The sequence below is a fragment of the Maniola jurtina genome, chromosome 19, assembly GCF_905333055.1.
Source record: "Maniola jurtina chromosome 19, ilManJurt1.1, whole genome shotgun sequence".
Classification (NCBI taxonomy): Eukaryota; Metazoa; Arthropoda; class Insecta; order Lepidoptera; family Nymphalidae; genus Maniola; species Maniola jurtina.
In genome coordinates, this window is record NC_060047.1 from 5,709,642 (window position 1) to 5,727,551 (window position 17,910).

Here is a 17,910-nt window from a genome sequence, read left to right on the forward strand (position 1 = left end):
GGAGGTCGTCCTACACTGCGCTTACCGGTACGCGGTCTCCACTCCAGAACACGTCTGCCCCAACGGCCGTCGGTTCTGCGACAGACATGGCCTTCATTCACCTAGTTACCAAGGGGTAATTAAAATTGTATTGTGGAAGGGGTTGTTTAATTTACGTCTACACACGACTGTCATTCAGTGTGAGAGTAAACATCCCGTTGAACAGACATTAACTATATTGTATTGAATATATTGTAAAGAATAGCGTCATTAACTATATCTAAACCCCAGGAAAAAAGAAAAGATTGAGAAATTACCCCTATCACACTACAGCGGTACAGGGTCAAGCTAGCGCAATTATGCTTATAAACATAAAAATTAATGAGTTAATTTAGGTTCAAATTCCTATATTGCCTCTGCGGCAGGTGTATGAGTAGTCTTTTTAAATCCTGTCTTATATTAAACATTTTGCCCTAAAATAGGGTGAAATCTTTAAAAGTAGAAGCACTGCTTGAGCGCCATCTGAAAAATAGTTCTAACCTTTCCCGTAACTTTACATCCCGTAATTGTACGTATACATCCGGATTCGTGGTCTGTGGTATACATCATCCGCGGACACTTGTGAGTTGTGAGCAGAGACGTGCTACCTAAACATGATTGTGCACTTCAGCTTTAATTCCCTGCAAAAATAAATTCTATTGCATTAGCATAAAGTCCAATTTCTAATACAATTATGCTAAGCGGAAAAACGAGCCGAGCGAGAGGTCTATAAATTGGAGTGTGTCACTGTCTAATGAATTGCAAGCATAAAAAAATATTTTCTATGGTACGAATTATGATGTAGCTCACAAAGTTCTTATTCATTGTTTATTTAATTTCAAACAACAAGATTACTTTCTTTTGTTTTCGCAGTAATTTTCATACTGTTATCTTTATTTTATAATGTCATTAAAATATCATTTAGTTTAAAAAGTATTATAAATTTTTTTTTAAATTAATAGGATGACAACACTGGGTGTCAAGCAAAACAATATGGCGAACATTCTGTACTATACTATACAGAAGTAGTAAGGTAACCATAATTTGATTGTTTAATGGAAGTGTTTTTTTCTGTTTATCGATAGATTTCTCAAAAATGAAGACTTAAGGCAAAAATGGATCGCTGTCGTTCCAGGAAATATCACCAAATATTCGGCAGTTTGCGGAATGCATTTTAAAGCGGAAGATTTTGCTACGGCTCCGTGTGCACTGAATTTTTTTTTAAAAGAAACGCTGTACCATCAATTTTCCCAAAAGTATGCCTTGCTTACGAACTTCCTTAAACTGTTTAGGACCTAAACACATGCACCAGATTATACAAAATAATTTTACTTACCTATATTATAGGTACCCATACTTAACATGACTGGTACTTTTTCGCAGAACAAAAAAAAATTGAATTTCTCTACTTTTATAACTACAGCGCGGCAGACTATGGCCTAAACCTTTATCATTCTGAGAAGAGACCCGTGCTCAGTAGTGAGCGGCGATGGGTTATCATGATGATTCATCCTCTCCTATTCTCATATAATCCGTCAAATGTCTTACATTATCAAATCATGTTGTCACCCTAATAGAAAGGGACACAATCCAATTTAGCGCTATCTCAATAGGCTCGTTTTTGGTGTCTCAGTGCACAATCTTGTTTAGGTAGCATGTCTCTGGTTGTGAGACCATACAGTGCGACAAGGATCTTGTACATGGTGTTGCTAAGTAAAAAATCTAAAATTCACCATTTTAATTTTTAATATTCAAGCTATTCCAAATCAAAACATCACGATGTATCCTGATAAAAGATACAGTGTAAATATTTCTGCATCTTAAAACTATATTTAGCCATAGGTATGTATAGTATTTGAGCAGGTAAACACTGGCATATGATGGTTTTTATGATTCTTTTTCGATGTACAAACAGGAAATAGATAAAACTCACTCGATTTTCAACATTGATATTTTCATCATATTCCCTAAACTCGAGAATATTTCATTTGCTGGCAACCTTTGTGCTTCAACTACGCCCCCCTGTCAATGTCATCCAAGTGCCAAGAGATCCTTGTCGGACTAGTACGTCCATGGTCGGACTATACCTACTGACAGCTGACAACTGAGCTGACAGTGATTCTGACATTGACAAATACCCGCAATTTGGCAATTTAGTTGTGACACATAACCTTATTGGTTTGATTTGTCATTTGATACAATATGGTTTGATTCCAATGGACACTGGATTCTTGCTAGATTCCAGTGGATTGTTTCTGATTCTGACTGGTCTGTGTGTTCTGAATCCTTATTTCTGAAACCTGAATTTCTATTAGCTTGGTTTCTGTTTCTGTCCTCCTGAAAGTAAAGCTACAAATTACATCAGCTTGTTTCTTTAAATAATAAATTGTCTTATATTATAGGTAATGTTTAAAGTCTTGCCGAAAACCATATTTTTATCCCCAACGTTGAGTTGTACGGTTTTAATTTTATTTATTTTCGAAAACTTTATTTAAATGAATTTATTGTCCTTAACCATTACTTGAAAATACACTGCAACTTAATCGGGCTCTACAGCTTTTATCTCAATTTAAGTTAATTTACTTGTACAAAACGTTGAGTTAATAAGTAAATAATATTTTTTTTCTTTTTAGCTCCACCATGACTGAAGAGCAGATAAATGACCTGTCCATTAATGAAGATGATGACTTAGTGGATCCGTGGAATGTAGCTGGGAAGTCACAAACAGGAATAGATTATGATAAATTAATTAGTGAGTATTAATAATGTTCATTTAGGTACCAAAACTTAGTTACTTGGGTGGCAATTGTAATTTATGATGACTAAAATCTGAAAGGTTCAAATTTCACCTCGAGGACTAATACTGTAACTACTTCACACTAAGGCCTCATAACTCATTTATATGAGAGCTTTGTAACATCCAAGCGTCTACACCAAATAAAACAAAAAACAAATATATTCCCTAGTATCTGTCCACATGTAAAAAGGCGTTGATGTGTGAACATTTACTGGGAAATACATTTGTTCTATTTAAAGGCGTCTCATGTGAATGTGGCCTAAGTTTACTACACTAGTATCAAAAATAAAAACTATATTTATTCACACTATAAATAATTTTATACAGCAAAAATGATTTCTCTATATAGGTACTGAATGAATATGTTTTTTATTTTCAGAAAGATTTGGTAGTCAAAAAATTGATGAAGAAGTCATTGCAAGGTTTGAAAAAGTTACAGGAAAGAAAGGTGAAATAAATTATATCCTATATCTGTACTTTATACAATAATTAGTTTTATGCTTAGTAGGAGGGGTATTGGAAATATTATAATTCATGACAATACATGATTAATATTTTTTTTTAAACTCGATGCTGGTTTCTTCCTGGCTCTTGTCAGTAGAATCTTCTTTCTGCTGGTAGAGTCAACACATCATAAGTGACACAAGTTGGCATACATGAAACAAATATTAAATTTCAGTCTATTCATGGTCTGTCCTTATTTTTTCAGCACATCATTTTCTAAGACGAGGCATATTTTTCTCTCACAGAGATATCCACAGTATTTTGAATCTCGTAGAGGCGGGCAAAAAGTTTTATTTGTACACTGGTCGGGGGCCCTCATCAGATAGTATGCACATTGGGCATATGATACCTTTTATGTTCACAAAGTAAGTTAAATCTTTTTTTAGAAATACATTTTTTTCATCATCATCTCATCCCATTGCTGTACTACTCTATCTACTATAGTTCGCGACAGGTCGACATGGCGATCGCGGGTGTCTCCGCGCCTCATACCCCTGTGCGGGTTTGCGTGGTGTCCCGCATCTCGATTGCCATGTCGATCTGTCGCGAACTACACTATGAAGAATTCACAGGTATGCAAGTTTCCTCCCTGATGTTTTCCTTCACCGTTAAAGAAAGTGATATTTAATTGTTTTAAACTTATATATCTCCAAAAAGTTAGAGGTGCTTGCCCAGAATTGAACCCCCAACCTCCCGAATAGGAGGTCTTAACCACTAGGCTATCACAATGGAAATACATACTTACTTTTATTTACTCAAAAGATAGGGTCTTGCTATCTATACAGTTGATCAATTGAGGAAAATAATTTTGTATTGTCAGATGGTTGCAAGAAGTATTTGACGTTCCACTAATCATACAACTCACTGATGACGAGAAAGCCATGTGGAAGGACATCAAAATTGAAGATGCAAGACAAATGGCTTTCAGTAATGCAAAGGACATCATAGCTGTGGGATTCAACCCTGCTAACACATTTCTTTTTAACGATTTGGATTTTATTGGGTAAGCAAGGACAGGTTTATAGCAGCTTGTGTGACTACTATGTCTTATGTAGCTACAGTTAAAATTTGTCTCTAAGGCTCTTTACACACTGCATCTCATCTAAATCCTCGTCACCCTTCGAAATTTCCGAATATGAGTCAAAAACTTGTCTTTTAGGAAATAAGGCCTCAGACAATATGCTCGAAAACTTCTATACAGTGCTTCTACTTATTCCAGACAATGCCCAGCCTTCTACCAGAATATGGTTCGGATACAAAAGTGTGTAACGTTCAACCAAGTGAAAGGGATCTTCGGTTTCGGTGACTCTGACGTCATCGGGAAAATCACTTTCCCCTCCATAGAGGCTGCGCCCGCATTTTCAACTACCTTTCCTTTCATATTTGAAAACAAAGTTGTAAGTATTTGAACAAGTTTTTTTACAATCATTTCATAGTTGATCATTTAAGAAAAGTTTAAGATCATCAGAAGGGGCTGACATGTACATAGAATGATCATTAGAAGTAAGTTATTTTTCCGAGATAATTTAGAAATAGTTAACCTGGATTCAAGCGCTTCCTGGCGTCATAACAGGAGTTGCTATTTATTTGAACGTCTTTATGGAGCCTTCAGTACTTTAGTTTTCTGTGCTGTCATTCCAGAATGAGTAGTAGGTAATAATGGATTTAGAAGATAATGTCTATTTTAATTCCAGGTGCCCTGTCTAGTCCCTTGCGCCATCGACCAAGACCCCTACTTCCGAATGACGCGTGACGTGGCGGCGCGGCTCAAAATGCCCAAGCCTGCGCTGCTGCACTCCACATTCCTGCCCGCGCTGCAAGGCGCGCAGCACAAGATGTCCGCCAGCGACCCCAACGCCTCCATATTCCTCAGCGACACGCCCAAGCAGATCAAGAATAAGGCAAGTAATATCCAAGCCTGTACTGTACTCCATATCCCAGCCCAAGGTTTCCTAAAACGACCCTAATGCCTACATATTCCTGCACTACACTCCCAAGAAGATCAAGGATAACCTTGCTCTACTGTACTCCATATTCCTGCTCGCGCTGTAAGACGCGCAACACCCCGAACAACCCGGATTGGGGTTCCGGTTAAAAACCAGCACTGTATGTTTGTTGTGTATGCATTTATACTTAGTTGGGACCTTTTTTCGGGTTGTACCACATTATGACACAGTTTATCCCGGCGCTTCTTCTGCTTTAGGTCTGCCAGGATAACCTAACCCCTAGGTATAACTGGTAATCCATCTGAGGCCATATCACTTTCCACCAGGTGTGATTATTATTATAGTCAAACTTGTGCCTGCAGTGAATAAAAAACGCCATCAGAAGTGATTTTGGCCACTGGTCAAGCGTGTGTATAAAAAAACGAAGCAGGAGCTCCGATTTGTTATTTTAGTAGTTTGAGGTGAAACAAAATTCAGCGCATAGAACTTCCGTTAAAGAAAGAAAGAGAAACAAAAAACTTTTATTTTTGAAAGTTGTGCCACACATTACCAGTTATACCTACCTATGGATTAGTTATCCCAGCGTCTGTAATACTTGAGTCATAAAAGTCAAAAGACCTCAAGCAAGAGGTCGCTACATTTGGTCCTGGCTTGAAATAATTGTAGAAATTGTTTTCCACAGATAAATAAATACGCGTTCTCAGGCGGTCAGGCCACAGTCGAGGAGCACAGGGAAAAAGGTGGCAACACCGATGTGGACATCTCTTTCAAGTACTTAACCTTCTTCCTGGAAGACGACGAGAGATTAGCGGAGGTGAATTCAATACTTTTTATTCCTTTTACCCAACCAGATTATTTTATCATTACACATATACATTTCGGAAACAACTTTCGGTGTCCGCAGTTCGCACCCTTTCATAGGGAATTATTTATTCAAAAATCAGATAAATAAGGTTCATTCAAATCCGGAAATTCATACTTAATAAGCCGTTTTTTGGTGCTACCTTTGATAAATAATTTATTGAAAAGTGCTGCAATTGTACATGGGCACTTATTCACTTAATAGCTGATGACTTGCTTCTTTACTGGCAATTCATTAAAAAATCAAACCTGGCTTTGCTGGCAAGGCGTGTGAATGTGAGTCACAATCAAAATAACAACAATCCAATTTCAGAATTTCAAGGTCGGTTAGTTCTATTACATTATATGCGGTACGATTTCCGACTAGAATTTCCTATCAGTAATAGAGAACAACGTATCAGTAAAATTGCTGGTTTGGTTGATTAATATTTTGGCATGAATGTACTTTTTTGGAGGACCGTATATAGTGGCACGCTCTTGGGAAGGCCTATGTCCAGCACTAGACCCAAACAGACTGATTGATTGATTATACTTTTTTGCAGATTAAAAAATTATACGAATCCGGCGAGATGTTGACGGGAGAACTGAAGAAGATCGCGATAGAGACAATAACGCCCGTCATCCAGGACTATCAGGCTCGAAGGGCCAAGGTCACGGATGACGTCATGCAACAGTTTTTCGCTTTAAGGAAATTGAACTTCTAGGATTCAAAGGCATACGTGTGTGAAGAAACTATCTTTTGTCATAAGTCTTGACATTGCTTTGCTTTTATTTCCAAAATTTTAGACACTGACCTCTATTAATATAAGTACGCTGGAATTGTGATTGCAGACCTGTTTTTCAAGCAACTTGATTATCACCATTTTGGCGTTGATAGCAGAAGTGAGCGTCATGTGAGCTTGGAATTAAATGTTCTTATTCTTCTTATTTTGTTTAATGGCTTTTAGTTGTGCCACACCAGCACAATGCACTTCGCCATGTCTACACAATGTCAACACGAAGGCCATCTGACACAAAATGTCAATTTTAATTCCGATACGCTTTGAATCAGCACTAAAAAACTTATTTTGTACGGTACACCACTTCCAGCATACTTGTTTATCTCAATTTCAGTGTTTAGACAGTCATTTCAGTGCTGCAAATTCTATTGAGAGATTATTGTTATTTGTTTTCTTCATACAGAAAGGCTGTGTTTATACTTTGTACATGAATTGAAAATAAGCTCAGTTATTAATTACTTATAAGTTATTATTATTACATGTTAGCAAAAATATCAATAAAGCATTTAGTGGTACTGATTCTGATCGCAACTAAATTTTAGAATACTTATTCGCATCTTTGCTTACCAATGTACCTAATAAGAAAAAACAGACTAACTTAATTTAGTTTAAAACTGTCAAACCTCGTAACTTTCAGGAGCCAGTCTTGAGCTTAGTGCAGAGTAGCACTAAAATTTGGTATTTAATTTAAAATTCATTTTCCGTCCTTATTTTAGCAATATAAAAAATAAAAGAATGCAGATATTCTAAATTTAGTTTAAAGAAAAACATCAGAATCGACGCCAGTATCTCAATTGTAGCTAATTCTGTTGTACACAATCTCTAAACTGAATTAAAATGACAGCTCTAAAATCCCTTTCATAATTTTCACTGTGGAAAAAATAGTACTCTAGAATTAGATCTGTTTTAGGGATTGAGTACAACAGAATTAGCCACATCATTTTTAGTTTAGTTTTTTGACAATGGCCGAGAAGCGCTGTCCATTTTTTCGGATGTTTTTTGTATATAAGGCTTATATTTTTAAGTTTTAAGGCGCTATTTATTACTTTACCTCTCGTGGAATATATTTATTTTTTCAAATTAATTAAACCACACTTAAAACTTGCTTTTGTTTTTTCTTTTTACCCGACTTTGAATAGGACTTCATCGCTGGGAACTTTCAGAATGAGAAGAACAGATTTTATCAGGCTTTGATAATTATTATCAAAGCCTAATAAAATCTGTTCTTCTTAGTCCACCGGCGGATTGGCAGACTTCACACACATTGGAGTACATTGCAGGGTTTCTCATGATATTTTCCTTCGCCCTTAAAGCAAATGTTATTTATTGCTTGATACGCCACGAGTCATGACTTGAAAGGATAGACGTGCTAAAATATATTAAAAAAATTTGTATGCCATTAGCAAAAACCAAGAGTTTGCTAGAGTCTTGAACCGACGAAAGATCCACGCATTTCGATGCATATAATGTAAAAATGAGTTTTTAGGACAAAAAAATGTACTACAAGTATTATACAAAAAAAAAAAAATTATATTAAACCGAAAACAAAACGGCTATAACAATAGAAAAAATGACAAACGCCTTCTTCAACGTTAAGAAGTATAACACTTGTGTACACAATACCGACTTTGATAGAATATGCATGACAATGGAACACCAGCGTGGATGACACAGTTACAGCCTACAACAGGTAGTTGGTGGACGGAATAAGTGGTGTTTTACGTAAACTTATATAGATAACAGTTTTTCTTAACCCTTAAAAAACTGCTTAGGTACCTAGTTTTAATTTTATTGTCAGTTTTCATCTGTTTCTTTAACAGAGCTCTCTCCGTCACTTACTCCATACAATCGTAGTTCCCATTTCATTTGAATATTAAGCAACCAAAGTCCATGAAATTTTGCAGACATAGTCTAGAAACTAATATCTGTGTCTGTGGTGTTTTAGATTTTTCTAAAAATATGTAGTTTTAAAATTACAGGGGCTCAAAGATTTGTATTTTTCTTTAAAAAAAGGCCCAACTTTGTGCTCTTTTTTCTAGACAACGAAGCAATTTAATGAAATTTGGAAAAACCACAGACCTAGAAAATTTAATGAATATTATGTAGTAAAAAAATTATCGTTATATATTTTATATTGTTATAATTATGTGGGAACTACGAAAACCAGAAATTACACCCAGAAATCTTGAAAATTTCGTGCTGTCTCGATTTGTGCAAGCGGGGTGGTGAAGTGCGGGGGACGACACGTGAAACTGACAGAAACTGACAGTCTAAACACACGGGCCACATTTAGACTGCACCCAACTCCAAACTTGTCGATAGGTCTAACTAAATACACTGGTACATTTCAACTTGCGTTAGACGTATGCGTTACCTACTCAGACGTTGCCTGTAGATAAAAATATGTCTCATGTTTGCTGGCAATAGCGCATGCATCAAACCCTGCAAGTTGCAACTCTCTTGCAACCTATTCCTCACGCAATACGCACAGCTTTAATATTATAATTTTTGACAATGTATACTATATGTAATGCCATATCACAAGTCACTCTCTGATTTATTGCTAACAATTTACTTCCAAATGCAAAGAAATCTAAGTGTGTTGAATTCACACTGCCCAATACCAGGACCTTAAATGACATAAATTCATTGATAAATAATCATATATTGAAAATAAAGGAGAACCCCGTGTTTCTCGGTATAATGTTAGATGCAAAGCTTCTATGGAACACCCACATATCAACATTTGATGGTAAACTCAGCTCTGCTGCTTACACTGTTAGAAAAATTCGACAGGTACTGACGTGGAAACTGCAAAAATTGTATATTTTGCCTATTTTCACTGTATTATGTCTTACAGACTCTTGCTATGAGATAAAGCGGTAGATATTGAGAAAAAAATGTATTACAGAAAAGGACAGGACGTGCAATTTATAATTTAAAACCGCGCGCTGCCATACAATAAAAATATAAGGAAATAAGTACCTTATCTATTATCTTATAGTAGCTTCTAAATATATTTACAACTAGCTAATGCCCACAGCTTCGCTCGCGTGGATTTAGGTTTTTAAAAATCCCGATCCTTTCATTTCCCAGAATAAAAGTTGCCTCTCCGTAATAGCCCGTCCCCGGGATGCAACTTGTTTCTGTATCACGTAAGAATATTTAAACGGATTATCCTTTTCAAATCCCGAGGGATCACCAGGATTTAGGAATGCAATTTCTTACAGCATCAGGGTTGAGGTCAACGACAAAGTGTTTACTTGGTATAGATACCTTCAATATCAATTAATAATCGACACTTTTTAAATCCCATTAGCTTTAGTAGTCAGGTCCCCTGCAACATCAGGATTGAGGAGTTGGAATCCAAATTTTTTATTGAATAATGTCGCAAACTTTCTTTATCGATTAAAAAAACTACCCAAAATTACGCAGTTAGGTTACCTGCCAAATTTCATGGTTTTGAGTCAACGGGAAGTACCCTAGAGGTTTTCTTGACACACACGACAGACAGAGAGATAGACAACAAAGTGATCCTATAAGAGTTCCGTTTTTCATTTTGAGGTAGGAACGGCATTCCGAACCAGTGGTAAATTTTTCTGACCATCCAAAAACACTTTGAAGTTTACCTAAAAGTTTACAGGAATATAAATTTATCATTGTATTCCATTCCATTTCATTCTATTCCATTCTGTTCAAAGATAAATAGATAGTAAAAATATTTGTCACCGAAACAATAATTTACGATACATCAACCAATATCAATTTTAATGATGACAATCTGACTATTACCAAAGTGAACGACTACTATAATATCTATTATATACGACTAACATAATATGTATTATAAATTGTGTGCCGTTTGCATTCTCACTAGGTTCTCATTAAGTTTGTTTTATTTGGTTAAACTTTCTGGCATTTATATTGTTATGACGTTTAATTGGCAAACAGTCTGTTTATTGGCTGAAACTCAAAAATTCAGCCAATCACAACAAAGAAAATATTGTAATAATGATTGATGCAGCTTTCTGCAATTGAAAACAAAATATTTGACATTAACTTGAATGTGACAGTGTTTTCCGAATAGGGTTGCCAGAGGCCCCGTATTTCAGGATACAGAAACCTGTAATTATGAAAATGAAATACGGGGCAAATAAAACTAAATATTTTTAGGGTTCCGTAACTCAAAAGCAAAAAAGAACTCTTATAGGATCACTTCGTTGTCTGTCAGTCTGTCAGTCTTTCCGTCTGTCCATCTGTCCCTCTGTCCTTCTATCCGTCTGTCATGTGTTCATGAACAAATATTAGTATTTTCAATTTTCAAAGTAAGATAACTACATATATCAAGTGGGTTCTCATATGAAAGGGCTTTACCTGTTCATTCTAAAACAGATTTTTATTTATTTTTATGCATATTTTTTTAATGCATAACAGTTTTTGATTTCTCGAGTAAAATGTCGGAAAAAATACCCGAATACGGAAACCTCGGTGCGTGGGTCTGACTCGCACTTGGCCGGTTTTTTCAACAACAAATTCAGCAGGAACTGGCTGGCGAAATCAAACACTGACGTTATGTCCAGTAGAAAGAATATTTTCCTTTTGCGGCAATGCGTAGCCGAAACCCACTCGATATTGATCATGGTCGTAGTCAAGGCGGCGGGGCTTGGTTTGAGGATGTAAGCCTTTTTTTATACAAGTTAGCCCGTGACTTTAATCTTTTCTAGTGGTAAGTGATGATGCAGTCTAATTTCTTGGCCGTTAGGGCCATACTAACCATATAACTAGCCATGACCGAAGCCTCCCACCAGACCAGAAATTTTGAAATGGCGACTGCGCCTGGGAAGCCGTCAAAAACCTAAGCCTAAAATAATACTTACACTATTTCTTGCATTTGCTTACCAATTTTTTTTTGGAAATATATCAAACATTTCGCGCTCACTTCACTCGCGCTTTGAATTTCTATTACTTGGTGTAAACCCCGCAATTTCGTTTGCATGAATTTAGATTTTTAAAAATTCCGTGGGGGATTTTCCGGGCTAAAAAGCCGCCTAAAAAAAAATGTCTGGGATGCAAGTTACCTCTGAATAGTAAGTACCAAAATTTTGGTAAAGAAGATGGGCCGTGAAAGGGTAACAAATAGATAGGTAAATAGATATACTGTCGTATTCGTAATATTAGTATGGATAGGAAGCTTTAAAAATAAAATCTTGCTATGGCTACACTCGTTTCCCTTTCACTTTATTTTTTTCTGTATTGAACCAAAAACACTTACGCTCACTGCGCTCGCGCTTTTTTATTGTTGTATTTTATCTCACTGTCAAATTGAAAGGCGAAATTCCACTAACCAGGTAATTAGCCCATAAAGTTGAGCGAATGTTTTTTTCCTCATGACAGGATTCAGTTCCGGCCCTGATAAAACCTCTCCCGCAATCGATTCCTGGCTACGGCCATAGTATTGATACTGTGAAGGTGGAATTACAAATTAAATGTAATTTTAAGTTGAAATGAAAAGATTGTATGCATGAAATGTATAACATTTTGCTTTACAACACTAAGAGTTTTTAAAAGCTATTTAAATAAATAAATCTTTTATTTAAAACCACATTGCAAACACAGTTCACCAATCAAGACACGGCAACATACAGAGAAAAAATACAAAACTTACAAATAAACTGAAATATCTAAATAGGCTTTCCATGCATTTCAGAGAGAACCACCGCCTATTTCTTCAAATACTTCAAATTTTCAAATTTCTTCAAATCTAAACCCCGTATTTTTGATGGTGGTAGCCTGTAAATCAAAAAGAGCCAGGTGGCAACCCTACTTCGACCTAGACAGAATGAAAAATTGTTTTCATTACTCGGTATGCCTACTGCCATAGTGTGACAGAAAGTGTGACGGTAGTTGTGACCTCTGATTGGCCGACTCTCTTTCACTATTTGCTAAAATTGATGATTGCAACAACAATTTTTTCTTTTTTGTAATCGAAAACAGAACACGGACGTCAAACAGGTTGACTAATTGCAATCATTTCTGACCGGCTAACATTGTTCCGCTAGTGGCTCAAACTCACTGTCGCAGCAAGAACATGGTAAATTCAGCCAATCACAGCAATTTGAAATTTGGTTATCACAAATGTACCGATCTAGGAACCGAGAATGCACGAACCAGGGCAGATAGAGATAAGAACAATAATATCATACGTAGGAAATCGACGGGGGATCGTTGACAACGATAGCCTTAACTCCAGAACCTCTATTTACTGTCTAATTAGAATCATTTTAAAGCGCAACACCTGTGTTGTGATGTGTCGTGTAGTGACAATAGGAGTTCGGGCTGAAAATATTTTCTACTAGCGATACCAGCAGCTACGTTAGGCGTAAAATCCTCTAAATAATGCCTATCCCATGGGAATTTCGATAAATCCGGCCTTATTTCCTGTCGATATTACAAAGAAAATCTCTGTGAAAAAATTCAGTTTTCTAGGTTCAAGGGTTTGGGCTGGGTGTTGATTAATCAGAGAGTGAGTCAGGTCATTTCTTTATTATTGTATGAGATGAAGAAGTGTCAAATAGTCCGCCGCGCCATGGCGCTCTGTTGCTCTAACGTTCGAGGTAGAGCTTCCGATTAGTCTGTCGTCGCGCTAGATTACGAAAAACTAGGTTGGAGCAACAGCATGCGACAATGGAGCATGCTACGAAGCGAAACAATTTTGTTGCATCAGCTTGCGGCAGTCTAATTTATGCCGAGCTTGGACGAGACACCATCGTGCTGTAGAGTTGAAATATCGTATGACAGTCTGCCAATCAGTAGCAGTAATCTTGCTGTATTTTAAATTAAGCTTCCTTTACGCCAGAGCAACGTAATGAGACATGGCCATGTCACAGGTCTGCATGGTAATTAGTTGTAGCAAAAATCGTTGGCAGACTGTCGTACTTATCGTAATATTACAAATCTAGAACACGATTTTTTTTTTTTAATTTAACGGAAGGGACCACCGATGTGGCGGTCGGAGACTTTGTGGGACTGGTAAGGGTTCTGTCTGTATTTAGGTCTTGGTGTAAAATAGACTTGCTGTATGCTGGTTGATAAGGCTTGAAACGTTTCATATTACAGCATGTTGCACTGTCGCATATGTTGTTGCTCAAGCTTAAAACAAATCTTTATACTGTAGTAAAGTCTTTCTTGTATCTTGCGGCTCTATGGAGTTCTAATACATAGCACTATGTTGCACTGGCGTAAATAAAGCTTTACGACATACCACAACACGGTAATGTGTCTGCAGCATTAAGTAAGACTCATCTTAAATCTCTCTACTAAAGTTAAAATGTACAGTCAAACCTATGAAGAGGAATCACCCATTCCTCTAATAACCAACTACACAGTTATCAAGGAGACAGAACTAGAGGATAAGAGGGAAACAGAAGACCGCGTCTTATTAGAAATAGGACGACCAGACGACAAGCCGAAGGAAGAACACACTTTTTCCCATAAGAAATACGACAAAACGATATCGCATCATAGATCGTACGTGTTGGAAGATTATGCGGAACCAAGGCGGGTGAATTACTTCAGGCCATACGAATTGGAGTCGTCTCATAGTGGTGAGGAAGTTTACCTAATTTGTTATTTTTGGTTATTATGAGTTTCTCTAAATTAAATGAGTGTTCCTTGCAAAACTTATGGTTTAGGACCACAGAACACTTTCCACCATCAGTGGTTTGTCGTGCTAACGAAAATGGTCGTAAAATTCGAGCACTACCTATATTATAGAACCTTTATGCAAAATCTTCAGTTTGTAGACCCAGCGCTTGAACTGTGCGGTGATAGGTGACTCAGTCTGTTAACTTTCGAAATATTAAAAAAAACTTATGACTATAAGCTATCATACTCTAATTTTACTGTATCTATGTACCTACAAATCATGTCCGCGTGAAATAGTACTAAGAAGACCAGCTGCTGTTAAGCACTGACCAGCTAGGCGTAAGAGAGGTGCCTAATGTACCTACCTTATTCCTATTCCTAATTATTTTTATAGGCACCAGATACTACGAGCATGAAGAGTATAGAGACGTAGGGCTGCTAGAAGCCAGCAAATCACCGATTGAGTTCTCGCAGGAATCGCTGGACAATAGCAAATACTCCGACGACCAACAAGACTCCACCTTGAATTGGAAGGAACGGGCATTGCAAATGGAGAAAGGTAGAGTGCCTGATCGTTTGTTAAGATTCCGTACGTATCCAGAGAAAACAGGAACCCTTATAGGATCACTTCGTTGTCCGTCTGGCTGTCCGTCAAGACCCGTCGAGTGAATCAAAACCAATAGTGGAGTAAATAAAGCCGTAAAATAGCCAATCTTAGGAAGTCCTCAGAAACAGCTCCGATTTTGATGATTTTTTTTTTAAATTCTTGTTTTTTATACATTATTTAAAATCAGAAACGTTTTGAAGCGGGGAAATAATTTTTAGTATTTTTTTATCCATATGTGCGATATTTATCCACGAAGTCCAGAAAAACGCTACCTTCTCTTTGAGAAGTTATAGAGGAGGTCAAATGCTACAAATGACCTCTAAACACTTATGGGCCAAAACCGCCCGTTTTTGAAATATTGATCGTTTTCAGAAAAATACGTATTTGTTTCTTAAAAAAAAAAGTAAGGCATATTTCCGACTTTTTATTTAATTTCTAAGTAGTAGACATCTCAATTAATAATTGTAAATACTAAAATAAAAATAATCTTTGTAGGTTCCCCGGTTAGGGATCCAAGACTGTACCAGTTTCATAATTTCTATTGAGTTACTTTGCCAAAAATGCTATTTTTTTTTAAGTTAGAGAAATTTTTGGCTTGCAAATTATTTGCAAAGCTTCTACAAATTTTCAGCTATCTAATGATGTACAAAACATTAAAATAAATTGAATATTAGCTAAAAAAAACGATAAAACAATAGCACAGGGAAGAAATTTCTTAAAGCTTAAATTTTAAACAAATCGTTTTTTCTTTGTTTAGAGGTAGTCTCTACTTAGAAAGAGGTAACAGTTTACTGTAAATATGTGATCTGGTCAAGTCTGATCATAAAATTGGCCACGGGATAGCTCAATTGATCGATAGGAACGATTTATTTAAGATTTAAGCGTTAAGAAATTTCTCCTTTGTGCTATTATTTTATCATTTTTTTAGCTAACTTTCAACTTATTTTAAAGTTTTGTACATCATTAGATAGCTGAGAATCTGTAGAAGCATTGCAAATAATTTGCAGGCCAAAAATTTCTGTAACTTTAAAAAAAATAGTATTTTTGGCAAAGTAACCCAATAGAAATTATGAAACTGGTACAGTCTTGGATCCCTAACCGGGGAACCTACTTAGATTATTTTTATTTTAGTATTCACAATTATTAATTGAGATGTCTACTACTTAGAAATTAAATAAAAAGTCGGAAATATGCCTTACTTTTTTTTTAAAGAAACAAATACGTATTTTTCTGAAAACGATCAATATTTCAAAAACGGGCGGTTTTGGCCCATAAGTGTTTAGAGGTCATTTGTAGCATTTGACCTCCTCTACAACTTCTCAAAGAGAAGGTAGCGTTTTTCTGGACTTCGTGGATAAATATCGCACATATGGATAAAAAAATACTAAAAATTATTTCCCCGCTTCAAAACGTTTCTGATTTTAAATAATGTATAAAAAACAAGAATTAAAAAAAAAAATCATCAAAATCGGAGCTGTTTCTGAGGACTTCCGACGAAAATGCTTCGTTTACTCCACTACAATAAGACATTTTCTGTTGACCTAGAGTTAGTTAGGTTTGACAGGTAGCAATGTCTTAGTACAAGTAAAGAGAAAAGTCCGAAATCAAAAATGATATAAAAAGTGTTAGTTCTTGTGCGACGGTACGGAAACCAGTAGAGTTTTTCACAATTATTAAAATAATACATTACGCGTCTGTTACTTTTTTAAATAATAGCTATTCGAAAAACTAAAATGTAGAATTGCATATATATTTTTTGTACTTATTTTATTACTTGCAGAATACAAAAAGACAGCGTGCGACAGAGAGCGAACGCGGATGAGGGATATGAACCGAGCCTTTGACTTGCTGCGTTCCAAATTACCCATCACCAAACCCTCCAAGAAGAAGTACTCTAAGATCGAGTGTTTACGGTAACTACCTACTTAATAATATGAAACGAAACTTCTTAACAAACGTTTTAAAGGACCTAAACGAACGGATGAACGCAACTATGAAGCGTATTTCATTAGCTGGGCACTCAGGTTGAAATCTATAGGTTTTGACTTTACTCAGACTTAAGACACTGTTAAAACGAGACAGCGCTATACCGCTTGCATGAATCTGTCTCGTTTTAACTGAAACTTAAGTCTAAGCAATTCAAAGTGCGCTCTATAGATTTCAGCCTTAGTGTGTATAATAGAAAGATCAAGCGAGGGCCAGACCTTCGTTATTTTATAAAAGCTGATAGTTTCTTTGCGTGTTGTCCCTAACACAGGGAAGAACGATTAGCGACTATGAAGTCTGGGTCATGGTGGCTTTGGGAGATGACAGGTTAAAAGGTGTAAAAAATTTACGTGTATACTTACTTACCTGCCTTTCATGATTCTAGGTCAACGAGAAGTACTATATAGGTTTCTTGACAGGCATGACAGACAGACAGACAGAAAGACGAAACGAAGTGATCCTATAAGAGTTCATTTTTTCCTTTTGAGGCACGGAACTCTAAAAACAAATAAGTAAGTGATAAGTACCGACAATGTGGTTCTTCAACATTTTTATTCATCGGTTTCAGGATAGCAATCTGCTACATACGGCACTTGGAGTTCATGCTTGCGGGTGGTTCCCCGGAAGATAATCCCATCTTCTTCGACCCCCAAGCCACGGATATAACGGAGCTTAGACAACGCTATTAATTATTGTGATTATAACGTAGAAGACCTCTATTAATCTGAGACTGTTTTTATCCTAAGTTGTGGTCAGAATTAGCACCAA

At 36.4% G+C, this 17,910-nt stretch overlaps 2 protein-coding genes across 4 annotated transcripts; both read left to right on the top strand.

The window, feature by feature from the left end:
- The first annotated feature begins 2,161 nt into the window (after window positions 1-2,161).
- Window positions 2,162-8,010, top strand: LOC123875133 (tryptophan--tRNA ligase, cytoplasmic). Of its 3 annotated transcripts, none has more exons than XM_045920812.1 (9): window positions 2,162-2,286; window positions 2,652-2,770; window positions 3,195-3,263; window positions 3,525-3,684; window positions 4,140-4,322; window positions 4,539-4,716; window positions 5,014-5,220; window positions 5,948-6,079; window positions 6,669-8,010. In XM_045920812.1, the coding sequence occupies exons 2-9, from the start codon at window positions 2,659-2,661 to the stop codon at window positions 6,828-6,830; spliced, it is 1,203 nt and encodes a 400-aa protein (XP_045776768.1). In that variant the 5' UTR covers window positions 2,162-2,286; window positions 2,652-2,658; the 3' UTR covers window positions 6,831-8,010. The 3 variants fall into 3 exon arrangements, with proteins under 3 accessions (XP_045776768.1, XP_045776767.1, XP_045776769.1); XM_045920811.1 differs by having other exon boundaries at window positions 2,188-2,420; XM_045920813.1 differs by lacking the exon at window positions 2,162-2,286 and adding an exon at window positions 2,432-2,472.
- A 6,221-nt stretch (window positions 8,011-14,231) lies between these two features.
- Window positions 14,232-17,831, top strand: LOC123875144. Its single transcript, XM_045920826.1, has 4 exons — window positions 14,232-14,509; window positions 14,944-15,108; window positions 16,937-17,069; window positions 17,711-17,831. Exons 1-4 carry the CDS (start codon window positions 14,233-14,235, stop codon window positions 17,829-17,831), a joined length of 696 nt encoding a protein of 231 aa, XP_045776782.1. The 5' UTR covers window position 14,232.
- Window positions 17,832-17,910: the final 79 nt, after the last annotated feature.